This window comes from Tripterygium wilfordii, chromosome 7 (assembly GCF_013401445.1).
Source record: "Tripterygium wilfordii isolate XIE 37 chromosome 7, ASM1340144v1, whole genome shotgun sequence".
NCBI classification, from domain to species: Eukaryota; Viridiplantae; Streptophyta; class Magnoliopsida; order Celastrales; family Celastraceae; genus Tripterygium; species Tripterygium wilfordii.
In genome coordinates, this window is record NC_052238.1 from 16,082,227 (window position 1) to 16,098,625 (window position 16,399).

General features: G+C 37.2%; 3 protein-coding genes across 8 annotated transcripts; all 3 read left to right on the plus strand.

Moving 5' to 3' along the window:
- The first annotated feature begins 885 nt into the window (after nucleotides 1–885).
- Nucleotides 886–3,553, plus strand: LOC120001726 (U-box domain-containing protein 15-like). The gene is made up of 4 exons (XM_038850157.1): nucleotides 886–1,244; nucleotides 1,349–1,465; nucleotides 1,734–2,159; nucleotides 2,303–3,553. Exons 1-4 carry the CDS (start codon nucleotides 936–938, stop codon nucleotides 3,362–3,364), a joined length of 1,914 nt encoding a protein of 637 aa, XP_038706085.1. The 5' UTR covers nucleotides 886–935; the 3' UTR covers nucleotides 3,365–3,553.
- A 420-nt stretch (nucleotides 3,554–3,973) lies between these two features.
- Nucleotides 3,974–9,879, plus strand: LOC120001727 (ubiquitin domain-containing protein DSK2a-like). The gene is made up of 8 exons (XM_038850158.1): nucleotides 3,974–4,433; nucleotides 6,782–7,552; nucleotides 7,636–7,847; nucleotides 7,958–8,071; nucleotides 8,409–8,467; nucleotides 8,976–9,004; nucleotides 9,219–9,308; nucleotides 9,412–9,879. Exons 1-8 carry the CDS (start codon nucleotides 4,190–4,192, stop codon nucleotides 9,558–9,560), a joined length of 1,668 nt encoding a protein of 555 aa, XP_038706086.1. The 5' UTR covers nucleotides 3,974–4,189; the 3' UTR covers nucleotides 9,561–9,879.
- A 499-nt stretch (nucleotides 9,880–10,378) lies between these two features.
- Nucleotides 10,379–14,939, plus strand: LOC120001763. Of its 6 annotated transcripts, none has more exons than XM_038850221.1 (4): nucleotides 10,379–10,523; nucleotides 12,172–12,889; nucleotides 12,988–13,071; nucleotides 14,610–14,939. In XM_038850221.1, exons 2-4 carry the CDS (start codon nucleotides 12,181–12,183, stop codon nucleotides 14,642–14,644), a joined length of 828 nt encoding a protein of 275 aa, XP_038706149.1. In that variant the 5' UTR covers nucleotides 10,379–10,523; nucleotides 12,172–12,180; the 3' UTR covers nucleotides 14,645–14,939. The 6 variants fall into 6 exon arrangements, with proteins under 6 accessions (XP_038706149.1, XP_038706144.1, XP_038706148.1 ...); XM_038850216.1 differs by lacking the exon at nucleotides 14,610–14,939 and adding an exon at nucleotides 13,385–13,674 and having other exon boundaries at nucleotides 12,988–13,084; XM_038850220.1 differs by lacking the exon at nucleotides 14,610–14,939 and adding an exon at nucleotides 13,385–13,674 and having other exon boundaries at nucleotides 10,380–10,523.
- Nucleotides 14,940–16,399: the final 1,460 nt, after the last annotated feature.

A 16,399-nucleotide genomic window follows, 5' to 3' on the forward strand; every position in this document is an offset into this window, starting at 1 on the left:
AACTTGAAGGATTATTTCTAGTTAATAATAAATGATGACGCGTTTAATTAATACTTAATTGTTATCATAGATTTCTTCATTTGATTAGCTCATGGGCCCTCCTCACTTAATGATATGTATTTCTTAGCTATTCTAATCTTATAGTAAATCACTTAATTAACCTGTAATTCATGTATAAGTTTAGGTTTATGAAACCCCATGACCATGGTATTATTGTATAAGTTTAGGTTTATCTCTAATTCATGCATCCATAATGACAATCAGCGATCGTTAAACCTATTGACTTTCATCTTATTTCAAGTATTCAAATGATCTACCACTCTACAATCCCAATCATCTGAAATCGTCCCAAACAAGGTAAAATTATGCACACTAACAAGCTAAGGATATTCGATGACACATTTAATTAGTACACATACATGTGTCTATGAATTTCTTAATTTTCTCACTGCACCAAATGTGGAAAGGGTTACCTCTCATGAAATATTGACAAAGTGACTAGGAATCTTAAGATTGTAACTATTTGGCAATATTAGCTAAGATGTCCTGTCCTATCATAGCTAGTGAATAATTAATGATAATTATTTCATCCAACTGTGCGCAATATATTAATTTATTCCACTAATGTTATTTACGTCACATCATCATGGATTTTCCCCCACTAGAGAAAAAGCCAAGTAAAGCTCCGCCCTTCGATTTAGTTTGATCACATCAAATCAGACAAAAAGATGGAGAAAGATTACGAATTGTGGGACCCATTTAAAGCAAAGGACTAGGAAAGAGTGGGACCCGCCGGTAGTGGACGGTGCACGTGAAGACGCGTTCGAGGTAACTGTATTTCAAATCCCGCGGATATTTATTTTCTCTGATTTTCCGGGAAAATCGAAGGTCTGAGGGACCGGTTCTGTCCTTTCGGTGGGAGCTCTTGTGAGAAGATGGAGGGGTATAAGGGTAATGATTCGATTTCATCGACGGGTGCGTACGAGACAGAGTTGGTTGGGGAGCTGATGCAAGTGATTGAGACCGTTGGATCTTACTCTGGGTTCAGAAGGACACAGAGGAAGGAATGCTTGAATTTGGTAAGAAGATTGAAGCTGCTAATGCCTCTTTTGGAGGAGATAATAGAGACTGATAAAGTGTCGGTCTTGAACGAGGCCTTTGATTGCTTGGATGGTTTGAACAAGGCACTTCTTGGAGCTAAGAGGTTACTCAAGGATTGCTGCTATGGAAGCAAGATTTATTTGGTTAGTATAATTATCTCAGATTTTCTTTACTCTCTCCACCAGTATTTATAAGTGGGTCTTCGTTAATTTATTTTAATTGATTTTTTTTTTTTTTGTGAATTTAGGCACTGGAGAGTGAGGCAGTGATGAGTAGATTTCATGGAGTATATGATAAATTAAACCAGGCTTTGGATGGTATACCTTATCAAGAGCTTGGGATCTCAGTTGAAGTGAAAGAGCAGGTACGCCTATTCCCCCCTCTTCCCTTGCTAATTATGGAATTATAGTAGAAGCTGTTTGGAGTATGTTAGGCTGAAATGGTAATGAAAACCACGAAAAGAAATTGTCTGGGATGCTTCTTTACATGCCTGTTCAGAACTTGTTCTAATGCTCTATGTTGCATTAGAGCTACTTACATACTCTGTATCTGCCTTGAGCATCTACCTAACATGTTTTTCAGCGACTCGTATTCTTGGTACTTATGTTCTTATTTTTGTTGGGTTGAATTAGGTTGAGTTAATGCGTATGCAATTAAAAAGAGCGAAAAAACGGACTGATACCCAAGATATGGAACTAGCTATGGATATGATGGTTGTATTCTCTCAAAGGGATGACCGTAATGCAGACAGTGCTATTCTAGAAAGGTTAGCTATTAAGTTGGAACTGCATTCTATAGTAGACTTGAAGGCTGAAACAGTAGCTGTTAGAAAATTAGTGAAAAAGAGAGGCTCACATAATGCAGAAGGCATTCAGCATACCCTGCAACTCTTGGATAAGTTCAGAAAAATTGCAGGAGTTAACGAGAACAATGTGCTAGATACCCCAATTTCTCTCAAGAGTCTGCAGAGATGCCAGTCCTTGCTAATTCCTCATGAATTCCTTTGTCCAATCACACTAGAGATCATGACAGATCCTGTTATTGTAGCAACTGGGCAGGTATGCTCGAATTCTATTCGCGGACAAAAATCAGATAGATCAAATAGTTCTTGACTTTATTTCATCAAGTTTCTGTGTTTGCAGTTCAAACTATTGGCTTCACTTTATATTGGCTAACTCGGCTTTTCTTGCATTTTTCAAAGACTTATGAAAGAGAGAGCATAGAGAAGTGGTTAAATTCTAATCATCGGACGTGCCCAAAGACCGGACAAACTTTGGATCACTTGTCACTGGCACCAAACTATGCCCTCCGCAACCTTATTCTGCAGTGGTGTGAGAAGAATGACTACGAACTGCCAAAAAAGCATAGTCATGGAGGCTCCGGTGGCTCGCTCGTCAAGGAAATCTCTTCCTTGATACACAATCTAACCTCTTGTCAACCGGACGTGAGTAGAGAGGCTATTGTGAAGATCCGTATGTTGTCCAAAGAGAATCCGGACAACAGGATTGTGATTGCCAACAATGGAGCAATCCCCATCTTGGTTAAACTCTTGTTCTATCCTGATTCCCAGATTCAAGAGCACGCAGTAACATCGCTTCTGAACTTGTCAATTGATGAGGCAAACAAAAGACTCATAGCTAGAGAAGGAGCTATTCCTGCTATAATTGAGGTCCTGCAGAATGGAATGGATGCTGCCAGAGAGAACTCTGCAGCGTCCTTATTCAGTTTATCGGTTCTTGATGAGAACAAAGTACTTGTTGGAAGCTTGAATGGAATCCCACCTTTGGTGGATCTTCTGCAAAATGGGACAATCAGAGGTAAAAAGGATGCTGCCACTGCACTCTTCAACTTGTCTTTAAACCAAGCCAACAAGACCAGGGCTATTAAGGCAGGCATTGTACCTGCACTGCTTCGTTTACTTGAGGACAAGAACTTAGACATGATTGATGAGGCACTATCGATCCTGTTACTCCTTGCATCACACCCTGCAGGACGAAATGAGATGGGAAGTATGTCGCTAATCAAAACCCTTGTTGAAATCATTAAGAATGGGAGTCCAAAGAACAAGGAATGTGGCACAGCAGTACTTCTTGAGTTGGGTGTGAATAGTTCATCCTTCACTTTGGCTGCACTTCAGTATGGTGTGTATGAAGATTTGGTAGAGTTGGGTAGATGTGGAACGAGCAGAGCCCAAAGAAAGGCTAATTCTCTTCTGCAACATATGAGTAAGTGCGAACACATTCCGTTTAATCTGATGAAGTAGTGGATTAGTTCTTGAGGAGAATGGAGATGTGGTGTTGTTCTTGTGTATGCTCTCACTGATTGTGGCTCTTGTACACAGATGCTGCACATTTAATGCCCATGGCAAATTTGGTTTTCTATGCTTGGCATTGGAAAGAAACCAGTTACTGACACATCATTAAGAATAAATAGCATGTTCGCTCCTCAGTCACTCTCTACAATCACAAATATGTGGGAAGTTCTACACTGTGAATGTCACAATGAGTAGCTGGTCTTGCTATGATCTATATATATATATATATAAGCGTAAACATAGATAACGTATATAAAAGCTTAAACATCATCATACACAATTAACAAACACAAAAAAATGAGGTCCTTCTTGTTTTTAACCTTCTTGCCTAAAAAGTAAAAACAAACAAAAAGGGCAAATAACAAGAAAAAGCCCAATGGGCCCAAAATGAAATCCACTATATCAGGCTCTCGATCCAAGCCCAGATATCCCTCGTTCCGGCCCAAGCGTTTCCGAGTGATGCATATTAGTTTATTTTGCCAGCTGTCGCTACACGATTGGTATGCCTGATGAATTGTTAGACAAGGAGTTATATTATAGTACTAAAAAAAATCTTTTAACGAAGAGGAAGGAGACTGGGGAGAAGATATTGTGTTTGTTTGTCGGGTTTGGTGGTCTTTAAATTAATCTTTACTTTCTCCCTTTCGTTTTTTATCTTTCAATTTCGCGAATTTCTCTTGATTTTTCTAACCTCGATACTTTTATTTAATTTCACTCCATCGAAGACGGGGTTCGATTAGTTTTGGAGCTTAGGGTTTTCTATTGAAGAGGAAGATGGGAACAGAGGGCGATTCGAGCGACTCAAAACCCGGTGCTGATGGCACTTGTGAAGGAGACGGAGTGGTCATTAACATACGGTGCTCGAACGGTTCGAAATTTACGGTCAGGACGAGCCTTGAATCAACTGTTGGGGCTTTCAAGGCCCTGTTGGCGCAGAATTGTGACATACCAACGGAGCAGCAGAGGCTGATTTACAAGGGTCGCATCTTGAAAGATGATCAAACCCTTGAAAGCTTTGGTAAGCTTGTTTTTTGTTTTTTTTTTTTTACTTTTTTGTGAATACTGATTAATTTCGTTAATTATGGTTTTAGAATTTAGTTTCTTGTTTCTGTGTTGTTTTATGATATGGGCGCTTGTTTTTGATACCAGGTTTGTGTGTCCTGTGGACTTTTGCGGTTTAGAAATATATGATTTAGGAATCTGTTCTGATCTCTACTTTTACTAGTATTAAAAGCATATATTTTGTCTGATACTGGATTATTTATTTGAATGTAATGCCATGATTGGTACCAATTATTGATTGATAATCGATGCTTGTGGATTTGTGTGTTTATTACAACATTTTGAGATATGAACTTCTATGATAATAATGTTTTACTTTAAAAATCTTACAGTTGTTCATATAATCATTATATTGAGCATTTGAGCTTGATAATGCCGTGATTGGTTCAACTATTGATAAATGCTTGTGGAATAGTGAGTGTGTTGCCTCATTTTACCATATGTCCAACTTAGCTGATTGAGCTGTTATTGACTCTCAACGATAAACTTTCCTCAATCGTTGGACACGTGGAGCATCGATTCTTAGATATCCAAATCTATGATATAATGATTTACTTTTTAAATTTTCAGTTCATATAATCAGTGATTCAGTATAATTGGGTTTGATGGATGTGATGGTAAAATTGAGGGAAATTTGTCATTATGTGTGATGACAGCTTGTGGGCATGCGCTTACTCCTTTTCTGTCTGTCCTTTCCTATATTGTATATTTGTATGACAATTTTTATATCTGTGTTTCCGTTGTATGTGTGATTGGATTGGTTAGTCCTCAAGGTTACTCAAGGTCTGCTAGAGATTGCAATGAGATTCATACTTCTTTCAATTATTAATAAGTGTCTCCTGCAAGTACTTTGATGTTTTTCAGTTTTGTGTTTGGCAATGTGATTTGCTATGGTGGGGACTATATTGTCTAACTTGGTGTTCAATAGGAAGTTGTAAAAGCTGATTCTATTTTAAGCCTCAATGACCTCTCTCGCTCTCTCTCTTTTGAGAAGGTGTTGCATGCCATCTCACATGAATTTCCATGTTGCATTCTCGATATGCAATGATAGTTGAATGATTGAAGGGACAGGAAGGAGAAAAGAGAAGAAAGATGCTTGCTTACTGATGTTAATTGACACAATGAAGAGGAGAGAGAGAAAAAGGTGTAGATCTTCCTGTATGCTAAGGGCAAAACAAAGGAAAAGTTCCTATTTCATATTTTGAATTGTCTGTGTGTTTGTTTGGTGGTTATGGCCCTACATGCTATTTCAACAATCTTACTGTGGGTCATTTCAAACCAGTGAACCACAGATGGCATCCGTTCGGATGGATTTTTTTTATAGTTTGCTGTCTTAAGTTGATTGCATTACAGAGACATTCATGCCAAAAAAAAAGTGGGTGCATGCTTGAGGATCAAATATATTATGGGTTGTGTTTTCAGTTTGAGGGGATGCTTGGGAATGATGAGCATTGGTTCACCCCAGTTCAGAACCAATCCTAAATGATTAGCCAATTGTTCTAAATGATTAGCCAATTGTTCTTTGAAAAGTTTACATCAGCTTCTAACCAAATGAAGAAAATTTAAAACTGAGCACAATCTCCTTGACTCACCTCATTATTTAGCATTGCAGACACATCTTATTATAATGTGATCTCTTTTTTTGGCCAGAGAGGTGGTGTGTTATGTTCAATGGTGTGTTGGAAGTCCATTTATGTGGTGGCAGGGAAAAGTGAGGACAAACTCACCGGGTTACTCCCTTTTCTCTTCTCTCACTCTCTCTCTCATTTTCTGTTTCAAGGCCAAAATGGATGGGAGATACTTTGATGAATGACCATAGAAGTCACATGTTTACTGGTTTGAGCGGTAGTGCTACTTTTTATGTAAAACTATTACCTCCCTTACGATATCCATTATTGTGTGATTCTGTGTCCTTCTTTCAGCCTTCTAGATGTGTTTGCTTCTATAGTTTCTTTGCAGTAATCTTTTATTAGTCACCAAAAACTAAAACTGTAGCCTGCCATTGCTTTAAGGATACTGGGGCAATCATTTAATATTTTCGTGTGTGGGTGTGTATGTTTGCATGTATTTTATTAAAGTGCTGGCCAAAATTTTAGTTGTCTTGCATGTTGTTGTATGCTTCGGCTAACAAAATCATAATTTTAAACTGCTTGTTCACGTGAGCAAGTGTTTTTCTGGAATATTTTCAGTCTTATTGACAGTAGATAATTGATGAAGGGTGACAGTGTCTGACATTATGTATCATTGGCCTTTTTTTCCATACGAGAGTAACCTTTTTTCTTTCTCCCTTCTATTTTAATGAAGGTTTGCAGGGTGATCACACTGTTCACATGGTTCGGGGTTTTGCACCTACTTCGTCAGCACCACCTCCTGCTACCACAGTTAATGCTGGAAATCCAAACACTGAACCAGGTGTTACCCGAGGTGTTGGTTCTAATGATGGTGGGGGCTTTGGAAGTGCTGACCTTGGAGCATCGTTGTTTCCTGGATTTGGCCTTAATGCAGTTGGTGGTGGTGGTGCATCTGGTTTATTTGGTGCTGGAATGCCAGAATTCGAACAAGTTCAGCAACAATTGACTCAGAACCCCAACATGATGAGAGATTTGATGAACATGCCTGCCATACAAAATCTTATGAATAACCCTGAGTTAATGCGCAGCTTGGTTATGAACAATCCACAGATACGCGAGATTATTGACCGAAATCCGGAGCTTGGACATGTACTGAATGATCCTGGTATTCTCCGACAGACAGTGGAAGCTGCTAGAAACCCTGAACTCATGCGTGAGATGATGCGAAACACTGATAGGGCCATGAGTAATATTGAATCTTCTCCTGAGGGTTTCAATATGCTCAGGCGCATGTATGAAAATGTTCACGAACCATTCCTGAATGCCACAACAACGGCTGGAAATGACTCGGGTACAAACCCATTTACAGCTCTCCTGGGAAACCAAGGTGGCACACAAGTGAGGGATGCATCTAATAATCCTTCAACTGATGGTTCTGAAACAACTACGGGGCACACTGTTCCTAATTCAAACCCGCTTCCCAATCCTTGGAGCAATACTGGTGGTAAGATTCTTAGAGCTTATTGTTGTTGTTATCTAGTCGTGAATGTTACTAATATAAGCGTATACATGTATGGAATTTGTCAGGGGGCACACGGGGTAACACTACCACAAGGTCAAGCCCTACTGGGGATGCAAGGATACCAGGTGTTGGTGGCCTTGGGGGACTTGGTCTTCAAGGATCAGAAGGCATGTTTGGCGGCATGCCAGATGCTGCTCAGATGAACCAATTATTGCAGAATCCGGCTGTGTCACAGATGATGCAAAGTATGCTCTCCAACCCCCAGTACATGAACCAGGTATAATGTATGGAAAGTTTATTCAATAGATGTTAATGTTGAAGCTTAAGCTTAGATGCTTATTTTTTCATACTGGATTCATATTTTAAGAAGTTAACCTTTAATCTTAGATACTTAATTTCAATCCTCAACTTCGCGGAATGATGGGTTTGAATCCTCAATTGAGAGAAATGATGCAGAACCCTGAATTTCTTCGTCAGTTATCTTCCCCTGAGACAATGCAGGTATGCCATTCTGCCTCTCTCTCTCTCTCTCTCTCTCCCCTCTCCTGTATCATCCTCCCTCTCCCTAACCAAGCTTATGCACGCTCTGATTGATACTTATGTAAACACATGTATGTGAGTGTTTCTATGTTTATATATTGAAATTTTGATGTAGGTTTGTTAATTAACGTAGCTCTCCCCTGTGGCATCTAGTCTTGTCATAATGATAGTGGGCAGTAATTGTTTCGATTTGAGGGGCATGTCATTATTTTATCTCTGAATATTGTTACATGTGATGTTTCAGTGAAGTTAAGTTATGCTTGACCATTTCTTTTTTTTTTTTCCCTTTGTAAAACAGCAAATGCTTGCTTTACAACAATCCCTTATGTCTCAACTCAATCGGCAGCCATCATCCCAGTAAGTTTGAATTTTCTCTCTGATTACATGATTTGATGGCTGGAGCATTATTGCCAATATGAGAGCTTGTTTAAGAGTGGTTTATATTGTAGTTGATGCTTTAATTGGTTGTCCTTTTGGTTTATTTTTTAGCATTTTAGTTAATATCATTCTCCTCACCTCTTGTTCAAATTAATAGTATGATTCTATGACCCTTTATAATCTGCCATCTTTCTTTCCGACCCTTTATTCAAAGATAGCTATGGTTCTGCTCTTGATGTGCCTTGCTTCCTTGCCTCAAATTCCTTCCATGTAGCTACTGTTTGTCTTTCTTTGAAACTTTGTTGATGAAAGGCAGCTGGGGTGCCACCTTTTTGCAAGACCTTGCAGTTATAAAGCTATGGCACCTTGTAATGGATTTTCATTTATAAATTCCTAGTTGACCAAAAACATTTTCCTATAGAATTTTGTTTTACATTTTTGGTGATTATTACTGCTATTCGCTTGACATGCGTTGTGCTCTTTTCAGGGAACCCACACTGCCCGGTGCCACTACAGGTATGAAGCTATTGAGAAAAGGGAAAAAAATTATTGGAGAGGCTCTCATAAGCAATTTGATGTGCTTGCCTGAGCTCTCCCCAAAAATTTCTACAGTTGCTGTGCATCTTGATAGTGTCATCCCTATTCCTCCCTTTAAAAAAAATTCCTTCTGTATTTTCTCCCCTCCTTTTCCCCATGGTACACTTTTAGGTTGATGCGTTTTCATTAACAGGAGCACCCAATAGTATTGGGCTGGAGTTGTTGATGAACATGTTTGGCACTCTTGGAGCTGGTGGCTTGACAGCTCAAAACCAGCCTGATGGTTAGAATTCTCAATTCTGCCACTCTCTCTTGAATTTTGTGGTAAATCTACAATTGTCAGTGCCTTTTTGCCGCTACTGAGAATATAAACATTGTTTTTGTAGTACCACCTGAGCAACTCTATGCAACTCAGCTGTCTCAGCTACAAGAAATGGGCTTTTTTGACAGCCAAGAGAATATTAGGGCTCTGCGTGCTACTTCGGGGAATGTCCATGCTGCAGTTGAACGTCTTTTGGGAAATCCTGGACAATGAAGTTATAAATTTCTGTGCTTTATAACTTGAAGAAAATCTCATGTACGTGTAGGATTAGTCAATTTGGACAGTGTCATCCTGAGAAGCAACGCATGCCAACATTTGCAGAAATCCATTTTAGCTGTGTTCAAATTCAAAAACAAGTAGAAATCATTACAAAGCTGTGAACCGGAGGATATGAGCTTTTACATACTGGGTTTTATTGGCACCCATCTCTTCCCTTCCCCGTTACATACAATTGTTCTATTTGACTAGCTTTGTGAGGGCTAGGTGATACGTTTATACATGTTAAATCAAATCTTGGGTTTGTGCATGCCAATTTGTTGATTTATAAGCAGTTTTTTTTTTACTGAGGGTGCATACAACAAATTCCAGGTATGTGAGATCCAAGGTTTCATATTGTGGTCCTAGTCTTAATGTGTGAAGGTGGATGTTGGGAATGCAAGATTTCATTTGTTAGCGTGAATGATGGTAATTTCTTTTTGTAAACCGCCATATGTGAATTTGAAGCAACCTGGAGCTTCAGACAATCTCTTTTCTTTTTTGAAACAAGTTAAGATGGAATATAAATTTCCAAATTTATGCAACAGAGAATATTATGTGCCTATAGAAAATTAAAAGGATTCATTAACAAATGTGAATATAGAATATTGAACTTGAATTCTCTAACTAAAATGTTTCATTCCTAGTAAGATGGGCAATTTTGGCATCTGGATGGTTGGATTGTGTTAATAAGTGAATATCTTGGTGGATTTCCAATAATAAAGGGGCTTCTGCGTCGGTGCATCAAAAATAGCAGGACCCAAATGGAAATAGATTAAGATCCAAGGATAACAAAGTAAGAGACCAAAGAGGGACTGAACTGCGAATTTCCTGCCATTGTTAGAGCCAAAAGGTTCCTGCTTTTTGAACAACCCCCCCCATACCCCCTCTCTCTCGCGCGCGCGGTCTCAATGAGGTAAGGTAATGCTCTTCTTCCCACTCCCTTTCTATTCAAAATTTTCTCTCCATTTTGTGAAATAATTCGGTTTCCTTTATTATTTCTTCGGTTGTTGAATGTTGACAAATTTGGAGATTTTGGTAGATGAAGATGATTGATGGGGATTCCCTGTTAGTTTTAATTTCTATGTTTCAGTTAATTAACACAACTTGTAACCCTAAATTGTTTGTTAGTTCTTGGTGAATGAAGAATTCTCCGCTGTCTGGGTCTTCTTGTGAGACATCCAATAATTCATAGGAATAAGTGAACTTGATGATTGAGGTATAATGCGTATTGGATATTGTTTCATGTTCTTTTTATGCGACCTCATTAAGTAATCTTTGGATTAAGAAGATCATTCTTTTTCTTCTTTTTAAAATGCTTAATCTGTGCATAGTCTTTGTTTTTTTTTAGGTTGGTTGTAGTTTTCAGTGATAGCTCTAGCATGAGATGAAACAATCTACTATTTTTAAGGAAATAATTTATCGTAGATAATAAATGAGCTTGAGTGAATTTGTACATATTGGATGAGACGGGAAGATTCCATGTTCTTTTAATGAAGTAGTATGGATTTAATTGTATTTCCATTTGTGTATTGGAAAATTTTTTACTGTTTATTCCATTAAGACTTCTGCTTCACGAGTTCCGGTTGTACACTACAACTGCCGGACTTATATTGGCTTTGTTTCATAAAACCAAGCCCTGTAACCAGTAATTGTTTGAAAATGGCTAGGATCGGCAAGCTTGCTACAAAAGGAAAGTGGAATCAATTAGTGTTAAGAACAGTTAATTACCATCTAAGAAACGTCTCTGAATGGAAGTAAAATTTCAGAAGAATGGTCTGCTACTCTGCAGAACTGGGGTGTGAATGTCATATTGAGTTTGTTCTTTATGCTTCTAGAGCAACTTCAGCACAAATGTGATAGGCCCATCAAAGTGGGAAGTGATGTTTTTCACGTTTTTTTTAGAACATGATTTTGCATTAAGTTGGAAGTGGATTTTGAAGAGTGCAAAATCTAGTGACATGTTGACTGATAGGATATATTTGTCTTTTTAGTTGAGTAGTTGCATTTCATTGTGTCTCCTAATTGAGATTTCAGACAATGCTTGCTTGATACAGTGAGCGTGTTTTGCCTTATGATTACATCTTCTGTCTTCCACCCCTTTTTGTCCATGGCATGCAAACTTAATCTCTAGAATTTCGGAAATGCTAGTTTATTATGATAGTTCTCAGATGATATCCTTGTGAGCTTTCCAAATATTGCTTGTTTGTACAAATATTATTAACTTATAATACTCCGTGGTCCATAGTAAAGCAAGAAGGATATTTCTGGGATTATTGATTTGTCCAACATTTTGGGTATAAGTTTTGAAATATTTGGTATTATATTTCAACTGTTCAGTTTAGTAACTTACGTTATAAGCCTTTCGTTGACTTTATTAGCTTATCCTCTTGGTAACTGTCTTGGATTGCCACTGCATGGTGCTTCTTAATAAATTCCGCATTCAAAAATGGACAAAACAAAAACCTATAGTTAAATGCTTATATGTTCTCCTTGTATTATTAAGTTTGAGCACTGTCTTGCGTTTGTGACCTCCATTTTGCTGACTATGAACTTTCTGAAATTTTAGTTGCTACAGATGGTTCAACAAAAGGCAGACTCTAAATTCAGTGAATATGGGCTGGGTAGCACTGAAACTAACTTGCCCACTCATGATAAGCAGTTTCCTGTTGCTGTGAAGAAGACACCATTGAAAGATTTGCAGAACGATAATAGAATTACGGTTGCCGGTCTTGTAGGAAATCCTGCATTACTGAAAGATAGAGGGCCCATTGTTGATAATGTTAAGGTATCTAGTTCTAAGAGATCCTCATACAAATGTCCTGTGAGCCCCCCTTTCCCCCAACCTGCAGCCAGTAATGTTGCAAGTGGGCAACTTGTCTATGCCCGTAGAAAACCTGAGGCAGAATTAGGCAAGAGCAATGCTTGCGACGCTTTGAGCAATGATGCATATTGCCCACATGCAAAGCTATTTGGTAACCAAGAAGTGACTATCCTACCAAGAATCCATGTTAAGGAGCCAAACTTTGCTTGCTTTCCAGCAGTTGCGCCTTCACCGGTGGCTACCTTGATGAGCTCATCTGGAAAGCTGTCAGTTTCTGTTCCTCTTGGAAATTCTAATATGATATCAGCAATAGCAGAGTCCAATTACAAATCTGTTGCTTCCGCTATAGTATCACTGGGTAATCCAAAGAGCACCAAAAATCTGCACTGGGAAGAGCGATATCAACAAATGCAGTTATACTTGAAGAAATTAGACCAATCAGATCAAGAGGACTATGTCCAAAGTACGTCCTTGAACCTCTAAGATGCACCTTTGGAGACTCTTTTAACCTTTCCAATGGCTGAAATTCTGACACTGATTATTTTTTTTTTACATGATCAGCACTTAGGTCGATTTCGTCAGTCGAACTAAGTAGACTTGCCTTGGAGTTGGAAAAGAGATCAATCCAGCTTTCTTTGGAGGAAGGTAACACAACATTGTGGGTTTCAAACTTTTCATTTCCTTTCAATTTGAACGAAATATAAACTAAAAACAGAATATCTCTAACCTTTTAATGTGAATGGGGGTTGTGGGAATGCAAATATTTGATTTTTGTATTGTTTTCTATTTCAACACATAATGTTTTCTTAAGGACAATGGTAAATAATATGCTGCATTTTTTGTGGCTTCATAACAAGGATTAACTGCAAGTTCTATTTTAGTCATCGTTGTTGCGTCAATTTGACTTTCAACTAGAATCCAAATTTATTGTTCTCTTTTCTGTTTTCTCATATTACAGCAAAAGTAGTGCAACGTGCTGCAGTCCTAAACGTCTTGGGGAAATCTACAAAGAAATAGTAGGATGTAACAAATATTATATATGTTAGTAGTAATTTGGTCATTACTTGTTTGAGTGTTTCTATCTGGACCGGCTCTTGTGCCATGTTGACCTGCTGTCTATATGTTAACGGCTGCATGTTTTATTTGAAATATCCAGCTCTACTGTTCGTCTCTGGAATGCAAATGTTGTTCACAATTGACAGCATAAAACACTATAAACATTATAGCAACAATTTGCTTTAGAGATTATTTGTGCAGTTGCATACAATCACGGTTTTGGCCATTACATTGCATTTGATCTTTTAACTAGGAGTGCCAAAGAAATATTACCAATTATATTAAAGGATGGTTGGATATAGTTTTGTATCTTTTGCATATGTATGTGTATGTTATAAATATGAGCATGTGAGTGTCTGATGCAAACTTTTTACACATCTTCACCAGTTAATGTTGCATGAAGTAGATTTGGAAGAAGACTCCATAAAAAACCTTATGTTGTAATTTGTAGATGGTGCGTGGGTTTGGAGTTACAAGCAATTCACAAAATAAGATTTGAGACAGCAGTCTTTAGGCTTTTTTGATGTGCAATGCAATTTAAAGCATTCCACTCATAACTTTCCAGCCACACAAGAGATAAAAGGAAGGGTGAGGGAAGCAGAAAGTAGGAGGACCACATTTGTGCCTTTTGATGACAGCAGTTAACATATATAACAATACTCTTGAGTCTGTGGCTTTGTTAAATGAAGCAACACTTGTAAAGAAATTAGGTCCACACATTATAATATTGGCAAGGCTTCTTGTTGTGGGAATCATGTGCCTCTTGTAGTAGGGAGCTCTGGAGCATACAGTAGTATTTTTCTTAGAAGTTTGAGCTAGTAATCAAAGACGACTCTTCTGCTATTGTTTATGTGATTCTTGGAGTCAATTATGCAGATCCAACTGCCTGTTGTTGAAGACGCTCTTCAGTTATTTCATAATAGAAAAAGGCAAAAGTACAGGCATTAACTATAATAAAAAAAACAATAATTATTAGAAGATTTGAGTTACAGTCATGATGTCAATATCCTTTGTTTATACATTTGTCTATAATATTTATATGTGCCCATTACTTTCACTCAATACATCATCATCCACACCTTGTTTGGGTTGATTTTGGATTCAAATTTGTTCTCTCTTTTATATAGGGGTAACTAGTAACTGCTGTTTCACTTGCCAGTAGGAGTAGTTGTCTCTCCAGTTGGTGCAGCAGCCTATGTGTAAAGTCTTCTGATCAATCCATTGTAGCTCACCTAATTAATATTGGTCTCTCCTCTTCACAGGCTTAGATTGATGAAGATGCCATTGAATATATATATATATAAATACATATCAGTTGTAGTTTCAGTCTTATTTTTCCTGTTTAATTCAGTATTATATTTATATATTCGTCATCTCCTCCTTTGATTCAAAAGTCAATGAATCTTCATATGAATATAAAATTCATCAGATTATGTGTTATTCAACAATATTATGCATATTCTCTGTTAGTTTCTTGCATCTCTCATTTCCAATTAATTTTTATTTCATTATTAATCACCTACTGATAATTACCTGATTTGTTTGAGTTGACTTTGTAGAGCATATAATTATTGATATACATAAAACTATATATTATGACATACATACATACATACATACATACAGTATTTGATCATGACTCAGCAGAAAATTGAATACTCCTTGGTGATTCATGAGGAGAAGAATATTCATACCAAATTAAAGAAAGAAAAAAAAAATATATATATACATATATATGTTGATGATAAGGAATCAACTTGCTATCTTGCATTGATTCTATTGGGTAGCAGAATAATTCTTATGTTAATGAGAGTTTATGAATTGCTTAATCATATATTGTGGATGAATTTGGGTGGTTGTGTATGTATTGGAACCAACAAGGCAGAGAATGACTCAACCATTTGTTTTATCAGGAACAAAGGCATACTAATTATATCAAACAAGATGTCATGGTCATTACCTCAATATATATATATATACTTAAAATTAATTTTCTTGTTTATTGGCTGGCTCAGTTACAGTAGTATTATATTATTGTATAAGACAAAATCAATGTACGTAATAACAGGTAAATTAGGGGAATCTCACAAAACCACGATCGAGTTTCCACATTTTTCTTTGATAAGTGATCGAGTTTCCACTTAATTTACAATTAGGGTTTGTATATAGATTGTAATACGTAAGTGCTTATGTCATATGAATCAAAATAATTGGTTTAAGATGAAAAAAAATTGCAAGAGGATATCCATATATGAGTCTGAGTCACCCCCAACATTAATTAATTAAACTTAACCATCAATTAATTAATTAATTAATTAATGATGCTTTAGAACAAAAATAGTTGCTTGTTAGCAAGTAAGAGAAATCATAATCAAACGTGGATTTATATATAAAATATACATGATTGTGTTGATTTTGAATTGATGATGAAGTCATGTAGGTTCCCACCATGTACATAGAATATGATTTAATTTGTAAATATTAGTATAAATAATAGTCTGTTTTCGAATTAAATTTGATTAATTAGTGGAATTGGCCGCTGGTGCTTCCCCAAAAAAAGTAGGGCACGCTCCTGTTTCCTCCAGCAAATCATAATCAAAACTCTCTCTCTCTCACTCACTATATATATATATAAATAGTAGATTATGTCAACAAAACTGTAGATTAGGTTTAGTTAAATAAATATTAAATTGAAGGGTGGGTTAAATGCGGCAACTCGATCAAGAAATAGAGAGGAAAAGAGGGTCATGATCCCCCCAATTAAACACTCCAGAGCCACTTCATGAGTACATGTAATGTTGTGACCTTAAACCTTTAATGATGGTTACTACTCCCTACTTTTCAAGGAATTTATATATATATAGGTTCATGCATATATACTTAGCTTGGGATTGAATTAACATCATGCATGTTTCAG

Bases quoted from the DNA above. Each gene is read 5' to 3' on its own strand.
- LOC120001726 (XM_038850157.1), top strand. From the start codon at position 936: ATGGAGGGGTATAAGGGTAATGATTCGATTTCATCGACGGGTGCGTAC. The intron at 1,245-1,348 runs GTTAGTATAATT...TTGTGAATTTAG, and splicing joins ATGGAAGCAAGATTTATTTG to GCACTGGAGAGTGAGGCAGT. The intron at 1,466-1,733 runs GTACGCCTATTC...GGGTTGAATTAG, and splicing joins CAGTTGAAGTGAAAGAGCAG to GTTGAGTTAATGCGTATGCA.
- LOC120001727 (XM_038850158.1), top strand. From the start codon at position 4,190: ATGGGAACAGAGGGCGATTCGAGCGACTCAAAACCCGGTGCTGATGGC. The intron at 7,553-7,635 runs GTAAGATTCTTA...GGAATTTGTCAG, and splicing joins TCCTTGGAGCAATACTGGTG to GGGGCACACGGGGTAACACT. The intron at 9,005-9,218 runs GTATGAAGCTAT...TTTCATTAACAG, and splicing joins ACTGCCCGGTGCCACTACAG to GAGCACCCAATAGTATTGGG.
- LOC120001763 (XM_038850216.1), top strand. From the start codon at position 12,181: ATGGTTCAACAAAAGGCAGACTCTAAATTCAGTGAATATGGGCTGGGT. The intron at 12,890-12,987 runs GTACGTCCTTGA...TTACATGATCAG, and splicing joins TCAAGAGGACTATGTCCAAA to CACTTAGGTCGATTTCGTCA. The intron at 13,085-13,384 runs GTGGGTTTCAAA...CTCATATTACAG, and splicing joins GAGGAAGGTAACACAACATT to CAAAAGTAGTGCAACGTGCT.